At 46.8% G+C, this 14,321-nt stretch overlaps 1 protein-coding gene across 6 annotated transcripts in view; it reads right to left on the bottom strand.

Annotated features, from left to right (window-relative positions):
* The window catches only part of MYT1 (myelin transcription factor 1), a 171,376-nt gene that overhangs the window by 94,531 nt on the left and 62,524 nt on the right, over window positions 1-14,321 (bottom strand). For all 6 annotated transcript variants that reach the window (XM_083447275.1, XM_083447274.1, XM_083447276.1 and 3 more), the window contains exon 2: window positions 12,331-12,431. In XM_083447275.1, the coding sequence (XP_083303401.1) occupies window positions 12,331-12,431 (101 nt within the window). The remainder of the gene's footprint in view (window positions 1-12,330; window positions 12,432-14,321) is intronic.

Below are 14,321 nucleotides of genomic sequence, written 5' to 3'. Positions count from 1 at the left end.
AAAGAAAAATATTGCATAGGAACCTGGAATGTAAGAACCTTGAACCTTGGTAAGCTGGATGTGGTCAAAAATGAGATGGCAAGAATAAATATTGACATCCTGGGCATCAGTGAACTAAAATGGATGGGAATGGGCAAATTCAGTTCGGATGACCATCAAATCTACTACTGTGTGCAAGAATCCCATAAAAGAAATGGAGTGGCTCTCATAGTCAACAAAAGAGCGGGGAAAGCTGTACTGGGATGCAATCTCAAAAATGATAGAATGATCTCTGGGAGAAAAGCAATGACAAACCTAGACAGCATCTTAAAAAGCAGAGACATCACCTTGCTGCCAAAGGTCCGTATAGTTAAAGCTATGGTTTTCCCAGCAGTGATGTAGACCATAAAGAAGGCTGATCACCAAATAATTTATGCTTTTGAATTATGGTGCTAGAGAAGATTCTTGAGAGTCCCATGGACTGCAAGAAGATCAAACCTATCCATTCTGAAGGAAACCAGCCCTGAGTGCTCACTGGAAGGACAGATCCTGAAACTGAGGCTCCAATACTTTGGCCACCTCATGAGAAGAGAAGACTCCCTGGAAAAGACCCTGATGTTCGGAAAGACGGAGGGCACAAGGAGAAGGGAACGACAGAGGACGAGATGGTTGGGAAAGTGTTCTTGAAGCTACCAGCATGAGTTTGACAGAACTGTGGGAGGCAGTGGAAGACAGGAGTGCCTGGCATGCTCTGGTCCATGGGGTCACGAAGAGTCGGACACGCCTAAACGACTAAACAACAACAAAATCTGAAGTTTTATGCACAAAAGAATATAAGAGAAGCCCTGCTGGATCAAGCCAGTGGCATCCTGTTCTACAGTGAACAACCAGATGCTCACGAGTAGCCTGCAAAGAGGACCTGAATGCAACAGCAGCCCTCTCCCCAGTTGTGATTCCTGGAAACTTGCATTCAAACACATATTACCTCCAATAGTGGAGGCGGAACATGTGTGGCAAAACTCTCGTCACTTGGCAGGATGATTCAGGGACTAGCCTTGTTTTTTTAATTGGCATCTGTCTGTCTCGAGAGGCAACGGCGTGTTAACAGCACCCTGGGGTGCAAGTCTGGGCAGTGTGCAAGGAGGTCCTGGGCTGTCCAGATGACAAGACCCCCCTCCCGCCTCTCTGATGTGGTCCAAAGGAAAGCAGAAGCCATTCTACTAGGTATCTTAGGCCAAGATATACCGAAAGAAAAGAGGACTTTATTTATGTAGGCCACTACAGCCGCGAGAATGTTGATTGCACAAAACTGGAAGACTGGAGAAACACCAACTAAACAACAACGGGAAGAGAAGTTGATGAACTATGCAGAACTGGCAAAAATGACAGAGAGACTACGAGAAAAAGACAACAGTGACTTTGAAAAAGAATGGGAACCGTTTATATTATATTTGCAGAAACAAAGAAAGTCTATAGACTTGATGGCAGGATTTAAATAAACATTCACATCATTAGTATTAGAAAATGTGTAGAAGATAGAGAAATAATACGGTGTACTTATTTTCATCTTTATGTTTTTAGGTTAGATGTTATTGTATAAATATGTTATTAGTACTTTTTCTTTTAGGAGGTAGCAAGTTGGCTGAAAGGAGAAACAAACCGGAAGCGGAAGTTGGGGGAGGCCTAGGAGGGGAGGGAGGGAGGAATGCGTAGTAAATGTTATGGATATGAGATGTATGTAATGAATGAAAAAGAAAACTTAATAAAAATACAAAGGAAAGCAGAGCAAGACATTGGGTACCAACCTGGCTACTGGAGTTGCCAGAAGGAGGTTGCAAGGCTACTACCCTCCAGATTTGTGTAAGGTTTACTCCTTGGTCTTTTCTTCTCCCAAAGATGTCCCATAAGCCAGTGGAGGTTTAGGACCAGAGTTTTACTTCAGTCCAGTATACCTGAAGGAGCGTCTCCACCCCCCATCGTTCTGCCCGGACACTGAGGTCCAGCACCGAGGGCCTTCTGGCTGTTCCCTCACTGTGAGAAGCCAAGTTACAGGGAACCAGGCTGAGGGCCTTCTCGGTAGTGGCACCCGCCCTGTGGAACGCCCTCCCATCAGACGTCAAAGAGAAAAACAGCTACCAGACTTTTAGGAGACATCTGAAGGCAGCCCTGTTTAGGGAAGCTTTTAATGTTTAATAGGTTATTGTATTTTAATATTCTGTTGGGAGCTGCCCAGAGTGGCTGGGGAAACCCAGCCAGATGGGCGGGGTATAAATAATAAATTATTATTATTATTATTATTATTATTATTATTATTATTATTCTCCTAGATAGGCTGGCTTCCCAGGTTGACGAGCCCCATCTGCCCCTCACTCCCTCTACAGCACATGTCTTCTTCGCCATTGGGCCCACTATTGGTGACTAGACATCATCATCACCATTTAGGTTGATAAACCAACCTTAATGTCCCAATGAGAGCTCTACGGAAACTAGGCCCCCAGAAGCCTCTGTACCTTTAAGAGCTGCACAGAAGAGAGGGGGAAAACCCCACCAGGTGCAACTTCCCCTGTCAATGCAGTAAAGGGAGATGGGAAAGGTTTCTCTCAATATTTTATTCTGTTGCTCTCAAATATTATCTACACATAGTAAATTCCGGCACTCTGCTAGGATGGTTACACAAGCTCAAACCCAAAAATGCAGTTATTTGCAAAGTCTAAATCAGACAGGTCAGGAGGCCGTTTCCTGTCTAACCAGCTATCTGAAACTGCTGATGCTAGTTACAGGTCAGAAGGTCGTTTCCTGCCTAGCCAAAAACTGCTGTCAACTAAAAACCACTAGCAAGATGTTTCCTGCTTTGCTTCTGCTTTAAGTAATGCAAGAATAAGAAGAGATACGAAGGGAGTGCTTGGCTTAGCAGAAAGACAGGAATGTTTAGCAAGCAATAAAATGTGTTAAGCAAGCAATGTTTGCTAGCCGATTGGGGAAGTCTGGGGGTATAAGAAAGTCTGCTGAAGTGTCTTGCTTTACAGCCAGTGTATTTCTAGGAACTAACCAGCAGGCTGTCTCTGAGTACAGACCTTGACTCTGTGCTCAGATCTCAATAAACTCTTTTTCTCCAAAGAAGATTCTGCTTTCCTGGTACTTTTGTTCCCTCCGAGGTCCAGGGGATGGCGTGGCTAATGGATCCCTAGGTAAATAAGGCTTCATTTCTTTGGGGGCTCGTCCGGGATCAGCCCCCTCCCCAAATACGGACCGGAGGGCCAGGCTCAACCAAGGTGAACAGCTCCAATCGGCGTTCGCATTTCCGGTGCACACCCTGCCAGTTTGTAGGGGGAGATTGCCACACCGTCCTGGAGCGGAGACATCTAGTTGAGGGAGAACAAGAGGACAGAACGGCGCCGAGGGGACAGGTCCGCAGCGGAGAAAGGTAAGCCCGAGGGAAAGGGCTAGGGGCCCGAGGGAAAGGGCCAGAGGCCTGATCAGCCTCACCTGGTAGTTGGCAGTAGAGTGCCCGGCAGTAAGAATGCCACCAGGAAAGGAATTGGTAAAGGTTTGGGAAAGGGAATGGGGCAGAGGGAATTGAGTGTTTTGTTGACATGTTGTGTGTCAGATACTCCAGTGACTGAATTGTTGTCAAGTGTGGGTCGGGGCCTAGCGCTCCCCTTGGCCGAGCGATTGCAGGGTTGTGCGTTTTCTGCCAGGGCGACCTCGTGCAGACCACAATCTGTATCGTGTGAACTGTGAAAGAATTTACAGCCCAGTCAGGTGCGGAGTATCTGAAGAAAAAAAAAAAAAAAAAAAAAAAAAAAAAAAAAAAAATAGGGTCTGGAGCAAGCCAATGTATTCCTCTGGAATGTTTTTTTAATAACTGGAAAACAGCCACGAAGAGTGATGATTCACATTGAAAAAACAGAGACTCAAAACTTTATGTGAGGTGGACTTGCCAACCCAGAGAACTGCGTGGCTTTGATTTGCAATTAATCAACCCCCTGTGGCAAATCAACCCCCTGTGGCAAAATATATTAAATGTCCACCCAGACCAGATCCCCTATATCTCTACCTGGAAGACCAATGTAAAGAAAAGAATCTACCATGGCTAAAGTCTTGCTGTGACAGCAACACACAGAACAGGATTTGTACAGTGAAGCCTCTGGTGTTAGAAGACCCAGAAGATGAGGAGGGGGAGTGATTAAGCCACCACCTTACACTCCACCAACAGCCCCTCCAAACCCCCCCCCCCCCCAGGCCAAGATCAAGAAGCACAGGGAGGTGCTGGTGTAGGGGGGAGGAGGACCTGCGAAGGAGGATAGTGAGACGGAAGAAGAGGAAGATGAGGAAGATAACGAAGAGTTTAGGAAGACACTAGATGATATGAATCAAGGAAAGAAAATGTGGACAGAAAGACAGAAAAAGAGACTAAAGGAGTTTGTAAAGCCATTTGAGGAAGAAGTTGGATGTAAGCCCCTTGTTAGTTGAGGCAGCAGAATGCTGCACCCCTGAAAAGAGGAAGAGATGGCAACGTAAGTGGGGACAGGCGGCGAAGAGAGTTATGTCTCACAGATAGTATGAGAAAACCAGGAAGGATCAGGCAACTGGAGAAATGCCCCTTCAGAGGGTTTATGATCCACCAGCCCCTGTCCCAGCTGAACAAGCGAAGGCACCACAGACCTACACGGTCCAGCATATACCCTTTTCAAGTGCAGATGTTTGTAATTGGAGAAATCAGAACCCCTCTTTTGAGGAGAATCCAGCAAAGATCGTAAAATTGTTTGAAGGGATTTTTTTTAAACCTATAATCCCACTTATGATGATGAACAATATCTCCTGGACTCACTACTAATTACAGAAGCATTGCTTGGCCCCTGCATGAGTCAACTAGGGAATAGAGAAGGATCCTTTTATATGGGGCAGGGAACAGCAGCAGGCTTTTCAGGATCTCAAAGTGACAACAAGCCCCAGTGCTTGGCATCCAAACCCCAAGAAGCCTTTTACGCTGTTCATAGATGAAGACCAGGGGGTAGCCAAGGGAGTCTTATGCCAGAAACTGAAAAATTGGCAGCAACCCGTCGCATACTTGTCAGAGAAGCTAACCCCAACAGAACAGAGATTGCCCCCCCCCTGTATGAAAGCGATTGTGGCAGTGGCCACCCTACTCACGAAGGCAGATAAAATTCACGTTTGGACAGGACACCACCTGTGTGACTCCACATGCAGTCCCAGCCTTACTTGACATGAAAGGCACCTATTTCCTATCACAAGCGAAAATGAGGAAGTGCCAGATGCTGTTATTACATTCACGCCTGAAGTTTCAGGTTACCACAGCCCTTAACCTAGCTACCTTATTACAGGTAGGAGAAGGTGAACAAGGGAGCTGCCCACTCAGTCTTACCTGTGCCTGTAACAAAACCCACAAACCAAGTGGTTAATATAATTGGGGCCACAGGTAAATCACAAAAGGCCCCGTTTTTTGCAGTCTGTTACCTGCTGCCTAGGTGGCCAAGTAGTCCAGCACAATTTTTTGTATATACCAGAGTGTCCCATTCCTTTATTGGGCCAAGACTTGTTAACAAAATTACAAGCCCAGATTTCCTTCCAACCAATGGGGGAAGTAATGATGACAACTGGACCAGCAGGAGAGTTTTCTTTAGAAATGCCCCTGAGAGACCATTGGTGCTTGATGATGGCAAAAGAAGAGGAGGGAATCCTCCCTGTTAGCCTGCCTCATGATGTTGACCCTGGACTATGGGCGAAAGATAAAAACCAATACCCCATCCCACGACAGGCAGCTGAAGGAGTGTGGGTGCATTTGAAGCGATTGCTTCAACATGGAATCTTGAAACAATGCCAATCACAGTGAAACACCCCACTGTTGCCAGTGAAGAAGGAAGATGGTGGGTACCGCATATAGGCCCCAAAGTTCTGGAAAAGAGGAAAGGATGAACAGGACTTTGAAAAAAACCATTGACCCAAGAAACAGGGTCTAATTGGGTGTCCATGTTGCCCTTGGCTTTGCTTAGAGTCTGTAGCCTCCCATTGAAACGTATTCACTTGTCACCCTTTTGAAGTGATGTTTGGGAGACCGGTTCCTTATGTGTGCATGCTTTCACCTATCCCTGCTCAAGATGTGGAATTGAACAATTATGTACAGTCTCTCTCTCGAGATTTTCTCTCTCAACCCAGGCCCGAACTTCTTGCATGACCAGTTTGAGCCAGGTGACGAGGTGTGGATGAGACTGGTCCCAGGCACCACTGCCGCCGTGCTGGAAGGGCCCATCTGCTCTCCACACCCACAGCTGTGAAGGTCGCTGGCACCACCCCTTGGGTCCACCACATAAGAAAGCTGCTTCAGATTGGACTGTGTCTCAGCATCCTGAAGATCCCCTCCAGTGACGACCGCCTTGCTGATATCTCTACGCACGGTGAAGAATTGGATGGGAGGGGCGCCCGCAGGCAGCGCCCCCAACGTAGACATTTGTTCTCCAGCCAATTTAGAGGCACCACCGGGACTTTTGATATTGGTGCCAGAACTCACTCCAGACGATGTGGAACCACGTTACACCCTTGATGAACAGCAGTGGACCAGCCAAGAAGGAGCAACGCTCCAGGAAGGACCGGACAGCCGTGTTTTTGTGCCCCAACATCTGGCCAGCACAATTGTAAAGAATTACCACGAGTCCACCCATTTGGGAGGCCCAGCTGCTAAGGCGCACCTTGGGAGAATATTCTACCTCAACTAACTGCTGCTATAACTAACTGCTGCTATATCCCAAAATGTGCCCTGTGCGCCAACCAAGAGACTGAGAACTATCACCCTTTGAACTTCTATATGGCAGGCCAACCCCTTTCGTCCGAGGCATCCCCGCCGGTTTGGGCAGATGGGAGATCACATCACCCAAGAACAAGTGCAATCCCTGTGTTTGTTGTGTGTGTTTGCTTTCTTTCCAGGTATTCCCTCAAGCGTACACCTGCAGTCCCGTGGCAGTCTCGCTGAGCCGGTTCACCAGTCCCTCTGAGTGACAGCGTCTGGCGACCCCCTCATCCCTAACTGCAGTGAAAGTAGTCGAGGTGATCCCCTGGGTACATCACACGCATCTGAAGAAGGGTGTCTGGACTTGCAAAAGAAATCCCGCTGACCCTCTGAAGTTGATCATCACCTTGTGTCTGACGCTACCAGGAAAAAGCGTTAGGCCACGGGCAACGAGATCCTGCGACTAATCATCACAAGGACAGTTACAAAGACTTTCTCTTTTCTCTCTTATTTTCTTTATTGACTTGCTCTATGTCTTATTGCCCTGACCCTACCGAACCATACCAACCCTATTGGCCTGCTGGCCTCTGCTACGACTGGTTCGTCTTGCCGGTGGTAAGAGATGGCGTGCTCCTTGGCTATTGGAAACTGGGGTTTGATGAGATTACCGTATTGAGACACCCCACTGCCCCGTTGTGGCTCCTCTCCCACACCACTGACCAGCATGCGTGGACAGTGCTCTTACGGGAAGCTGTAGAGACGATCGAAATCTATCTAGTTCTGGACCGCTCTTGCTGTTGTGGGAGGGTAGTCAACTGTTATCTGGAAGGTAGAGCACTGTACCAACCTCATTTGATAGACCAGGTCCTACTCTTAACCCAGGTGATAGATGGGAGCCTGAGCCAGGTGTGCATTGAAATTACTAAACAAGTGCCAGTAAGAATTGCCACCCCAGGATTTCAGCTTCCATATGCTCTGGTCACTAGGGAGGCAGCACGAGAGTTCAATCCACCCAACAGGGCTAATAGAAAAATTGACCCACATAGTGGGAGCATCAGCTCACCGGTGGGCTCTCATCCTTGAGGCTCAACAGGTAGTCGGGCACAAATATCAGTGGGCTCTTCAACAATGAGCACACCCCCTGAATATTGGTGGGAGGAACCATGGAGATATTGGGTTTGGTGGGTAGGAGTGATATGTACCGCCCTTGTCATATGGATGCTCTCGTATTTCTGTTGGCATGAACGGTATCGTATTTGTGGGGAGAATAGGCCCAATAATGCTTCTATTGCTTTTCTGCTTCTGTATACCCTGCTTAATGCAATGCCTGCAACATATGATGAAAAAGATGATGTCTCGCATGATGGGACCTCGCGTGATTGCTGTAATGAGAGAATATAGACCCCTACCCCAGAACGAATCTAAGTAATAGATTGTTCAAAAGAAGAGGACGGAGTAAAGGGAGATGGGAAAGGTTTCTCTCAATATTTTATTCTGTTGCTCTCAAATATTATCTACACATAGTAAATTCCGGCACTCTGCTAGGATGGTTACACAAGCTCAAACCCAAAAATGCAGTTATTTGCAAAGTCTAAATCAGACAGGTCAGGAGGCCGTTTCCTGTCTAACCAGCTATCTGAAACTGCTGATGCTAGTTACAGGTCAGAAGGTCGTTTCCTGCCTAGCCAAAAACTGCTGTCAACTAAAAACCACTAGCAAGATGTTTCCTGCTTTGCTTCTGCTTTAAGTAATGCAAGAATAAGAAGAGATACGAAGGGAGTGCTTGGCTTAGCAGAAAGACAGGAATGTTTAGCAAGCAATAAAATGTGTTAAGCAAGCAATGTTTGCTAGCCGATTGGGGAAGTCTGGGGGTATAAGAAAGTCTGCTGAAGTGTCTTGCTTTACAGCCAGTGTATTTCTAGGAACTAACCAGCAGGCTGTCTCTGAGTACAGACCTTGACTCTGTGCTCAGATCTCAATAAACTCTTTTTCTCCAAAGAAGATTCTGCTTTCCTGGTACTTTTGTTCCCTCCGAGGTCCAGGGGATGGCGTGGCTAATGGATCCCTAGGTAAATAAGGCTTCAGCAGCCCTGTGAGGAGCAAAAGCCACACCTGTCCATGCGTGGCCTTCCTCAGCAGCTCTTAAAGTAACAGGAGACCTTTCAGGGTTTGGATTCTGGCAGGCTGAACAACCACCCTGTTTGGTTTCTCCTCTGTAACTGGCAGCAGGTCTTTAGATACAGGCTGGCTCAGCTGCCTTACACTGAGCCTGTTTTAACTACCACAAGATGATGCCTTGTTACCAGGGGGACACAGGGCTCCGTGTTTCAGGAGTTCCAAGATAAGACCGGAAGTATCCCTTCATAAAAGCCTCCTAATCTTCTGGCAAGAGACTTTAGCCTGAACTTTTGACAGTTCCGCCTTTCCCCTTTCCTTCTTTTCAAAAAGTTGCAGCTGGGTCGCTTTCCTTAAATACCCTCCTGTGTTAACACAACAACACCCACTCTCTTTTTAAAACTTGCTTTCTTTTCACCAAGACTTCTAATTAGGGTTGCTTTGCTAATGAATGAAGGAATGAATGGAGGAATTCATTTAGCTCTTCCAAAAGACTTCGCCTTTCACCTGGCCTGTCAGGAGTCTCTTTCTGAGAAGTCTGTATCTTAGACCTTTTATGTTAGTTCCTTAGCTCGCGGGTTTGTCTTGCTGATATTTATTATCTCTCGTTTTACTGGTGAATAAACCTATTTTGGAAGCAAATTACCTTTGGTTATGGCCTTAGGGAGTTTGCAAACAGTCTCCCCGAGCCAAGCGTAAATGCAGGGCCTCAAGCAATGTTAGGGCCAAGCTAGATGAAACACCGTGGTGGGGAGAGCCAGAGTCAGACCACTTACTTTCTTTTGCTGGTGGGATTCAACTGCATATCAGCAAATTTAGGCTGCACAATTAAAGCAGATTCGAGATCCTTGCACGGCAGACCCGATTCCAAAAAGAAAAGAAAAGCCCCCTGACTGTTTGCAGGAAGGAAAGTGACAGGGAAATGCACTGGAAACTGTGGGATCACAATTGCTAGATGCAATATTGTATAACCTTCCAGCAAAGCAATCGGAATGGATGCTCAATATAGAATGGGCATCATATTACCTTCCAGGCAAACTTTGTGCAAGCAAATCAGGACCAATGTGAAATAAATAGGTTGCCTGGAAGCAGCCTCAGTCTCCTCTCTCTCTCTCTCTCTCTCTCTCTCTCTCTCTCTCTCAATAACCAGCCTTAAGGATTATCCACCACTGCTTTCCCCTTTTTAGCACTCTCTACTGCTCATTCAGAGCAAGCAGGCAGTTTGGAGTTTCCCTGGATTGCCACTTGTTCCGATCTGTTGCTAAAGAGTGGGTTTTCCCTGGGAAAGAAGTGGGGCAAGGGGAAAACCACTTGGACCCATGCCCAGAAAGTATGGGTCAAGTGGAAGACTGCTTGGACCTGTGGCTTCTAGGCATAGCACAATCATAAGTGTAGGGGAGCCCTCAGAGGCTGCAACTGGGAGTGGAGGAATGGTAAAAGGGGAGGTGCTATTGAACACCTTCTCTTCCTGCTCAAAATATTGATCCCTCTGCTTTTTGTTCCCCGGGAGGTTGGGGAGGGAGATACAGGGTCCTTTAATTTTATTTCTCCTTTGAGAATCAAAACTAAATAACAGTTGTAGTTGTGCAATCTTTTCATCGTGCCGCTTTCCTTTAAATCAATATATATATATATATATATATATATATTTGCTTTCGTAGATTTTCACGGGTACAGGAATGCAGGTTTTGGTGTCCTCGGGTGTCTTCCCGTGTAAAAGTTGGGGTGTCTAGGCGACGTTTCGACGAGGTCTCACTCGTCATCTTCAGGCTGGTGCTTTCGGCTTCTTGTTACTGGAACAGAGCAGGATCTCAGTGTTTGAGTTCCTATAAATACTGTTGAGGAGGTGTGGTGTATAGCCTCCAATGTTCTGGGCAGAGAGGAAGTTCCCAGGCTAGTGTGCCTTTTCTTCTTTTGTTCCTTAATTACTTGAGGGATATCTTGAGTGATTTCTTGAGTGATTTCCTGAATCCCACTTAGGTGGGTCATTAGGTGTGGATTAGTTGCTAAAGCCTTCGTGTCTTGAACTCTTGAACTTTGTGAAGAGTTTTTCTGAGAAGATGGCTGTACTGCACTTGGTTGTGCTCTGGCTTGGCTTCGTGTATAGGGGCGAGCTGTGGTTTTGTGGCCTGTGCCAGCCAGATCTGTGTAGGGATTGCTGCACCCCCCTGCAATCCCTACACAGATCTGGCTGGCACAGGCCACAAAACCACAGCTCGCCCCTATACACGAAGCCAAGCCAGAGCACAACCAAGTGCAGTACAGCCATCTTCTCAGAAAAACTCTTCACAAAGTTCAAGAGTTCAAGACACGAAGGCTTTAGCAACTAATCCACACCTAATGACCCACCTAAGTGGGATTCAGGAAATCACTCAAGAAATCACTCAAGATATCCCTCAAGTAATTAAGGAACAAAAGAAGAAAAGGCACACTAGCCTGGGAACTTCCTCTCTGCCCAGAACATTGGAGGCTATACACCACACCTCCTCAACAGTATTTATAGGAACTCAAACACTGAGATCCTGCTCTGTTCCAGTAACAAGAAGCCGAAAGCACCAGCCTGAAGATGACGAGTGAGACCTCGTCGAAACGTCGCCTAGACACCCCAACTTTTACACGGGAAGACACCCGAGGACACCAAAACCTGCATATATATATATATATATATATATATATATATACACATATATATATATATGTGTGTGTGTGTGTGTGAATTCATGCAACCCCCCCCCCCCCCCAAAAAAAAAACACAACAACCCCTGGTAAGGGCTATTCAGTTCACGGGGCAGGTAAGCAGAGGAAGAATGGACACCACTATCAAAGTGAGGCAAGTTTAGTCTGGGTTGAGGAGGAGCCTTATTGACAGTGCAATAATGCACACAGTAATTCAGAGACCAGCCCTTTGGAGTTCAGTGGAACTCATAGCTGTCAACTTTTCCCTTTTCTTGCAAGGAATCCTATTCGGAATAAGGGAATTTCCCTTTAAAAAAGTGAAACGTTGACAGCTGTGGTGGGACTTGGTCCCAGGTCAATGCACTGGGGATTGCAATTTCTTCTCTGGACTGTTGAAAAGTTCAAGAAAGAGTGACAATGCAGTGTTTATTGCATGTGAGCATTACCAATTGCCTGCAGAATCAGACCAAGTCCTCCTAGTCCAGCATCATATTTTGAAAACAACCAGCGAGATGTCTCTGGAACCTCGAAGCTCCCCCTCTCCTGTTTCATAGTCACTGGCAGACCCATCTTATTCCTGCATCATTGCATTTTATTGTATTTTTTAAAATCACATTTCACTTCTTTGAGCACCATTTGGTGGAAGAATGGGATACAAATTCAACAAGCAAATGCTTCAATGAATGTCTTATTTCTGGGAAAAACCCTGCCCCCATGTCTGCTGGTGTTCCTATTAATTAATGCACAGCAAGACCAGGGTGTTAGTATCTTAGCTTTGTGAGTTTACTGATGCTTCCCTCTAAGGCGGACCTCACCTTGATGTGCCTGCTGTGGAGGCCTTTGGCTGTCTCGCAACTGCTGATCTTTTCTCCACGGGTCCACCTTTGACTCAGCAGTTTGCCTCGGAACTCATTTTCTAAGGATTTAAGAGAAAGAGACGGCGTCAGCAACGAAGGCAGCTTAGGGAGGCCTCTGGCACCACTTTACTGATGCTTCCTCTGGGAGGCTTAGTTCGGAGGATAGTCATAGAATCATAGAGTCATAGAATCATAGAGTTGGAAGAGACCACAAGGGCCATCGAGTCCAACCCCCTGCCAAGCAGGAAACACCATCAGAGCACTCCTGACATATGGTTGTCAAGCCTCTGCTTAAAGACCTCCAAAGAAGGAGACTCCACCACACTCCTTGGCAGCAAATTCCACTGGCGAACAGCTCTTACTGTCAGGAAGTTCTTCCTAATGTTTAGGTGGAATCTTCTTTCTTGTAGTTTGGATCCATTGCTCCGTGTCCGCTTCTCTGGAGCAGCAGAAAACAACCTTTCTCCCTCCTCTATGTGACATCCTTTTATATATTTGAACATGGCTATCATATCACCCCTTATGATAGTCAGTGGAGGTTCATCAGAGTTCACATGGGTGGGGTGCAGGTAGGGACAGGGTAGCATGAGGACATAGGACCAGGGTCGCATAGGACGCTATACCAAGTGAGAAAATTGATCCATATAGCTCAGTATTATCTAATCCAGAGGTTGGCAAGGTTTACCTCACCTGGGCCAGTTCACCCCAGCGGAGATCCCTCTGTGGGCTAGATTGTGTGCGCGCCCAAGCGCACCAGCGATTTCCAGTGCCTGCGCCTGCGCAGGTGTGATTTCCGGCATCTGTGTCTGCACAGACATGATCTCTGGTGTCTGTGCACATGCAGACACAATTTTTGACACCGCAGAATTGAGTCCTTGCGCCGCGCTGGGCCGGTTTAGCGCAGCGTGTGGGGACTCGCTGAGCAGGCAGCTCGGTTCGGGGGGGGCAGTTAAATGACCCCCATGGGTCGCTTGTGGCACATGGGCCTTACGTTGCTGACCCCTGATCTAATCTGACTGGGAGTGGCTCTCCAGCATTCCAGGTGGGGGACAACACCAGCTCTACCTGCAGATGCCAGAGCTGTGCAAAGGAAGCAATGGGTCTTTCCCTGAAGGTTTTACAGGTACAAGCAGTCTGGAATCGCATATAACAGCCCTGATACCATCATTTTCACAAATCATGACAAACGCACAATAAAAAAGGGACCCTAAGCTGTGAAGAGGGCTTAGGGGCAGCATGATTCACAGGGACATCCCTGTAACTTGCTTTGCCCTGATCGTGGCAACTTAGAAAAAAAAAAAACCCACCAGCAGCAACCTTCAAGGTATTAATTTGTCCTCCCAATGTGCATATTTATAGCAAGACATATTAAATGTTGACAAAGAGGTCACAGGCAAAGGAAGGCAACTGCCCTTCACTGCCAGGCAGAGGACTGTTCTCAACAGGGAAGGATGTAGCTACCTTGAGAACATGGAATGGCAAAATTCAGTTTCCCTATTAAGTCAAGGCTACAGAGTACAGAAAGTCCCAAGGCTTCCGCCTAAAAGCCCAGGGCTGATAAACACACACACACACCACTTGATATTTCATTCACACAATGGTTTGATTCACACATGCTTGATTTCTCTCTCGCTGGCAGCTAATTGCATCCACTGGAAAGCACATGTTGGGGAGGACATGCAAAAGTTCTGGGATAACTGCAGGGAAGCCATCACTTGGTTGCTCACCAGCTGACGGACAGGGATTTGTCAATCATCTTGGTGCACTCAGTAATTCCTGGAGAATGTGTGAACTGAGCCCATTGAAAGAAAGCTTCTGTGTGTAAGGCACCCCCTAATGTTGAAAACCTTGTGTGTTGATTCTGCGTGTCTGAACTCCTTTGAGTGGAGTTCTGCACTGCAGTTGAACCTTATTGAACAGTCTCCTCTTCTCTCTTTGCAGACATCCAG

The sequence above is a fragment of the Podarcis tiliguerta genome (assembly GCF_965153285.1).
Source record: "Podarcis tiliguerta genome assembly, chromosome: 6".
Taxonomy (NCBI): domain Eukaryota; kingdom Metazoa; phylum Chordata; class Lepidosauria; order Squamata; family Lacertidae; genus Podarcis; species Podarcis tiliguerta.
The sequence above is the reverse complement of the archived record's forward strand: the minus strand, read 5'-3'. Positions and strand labels throughout refer to the sequence as shown.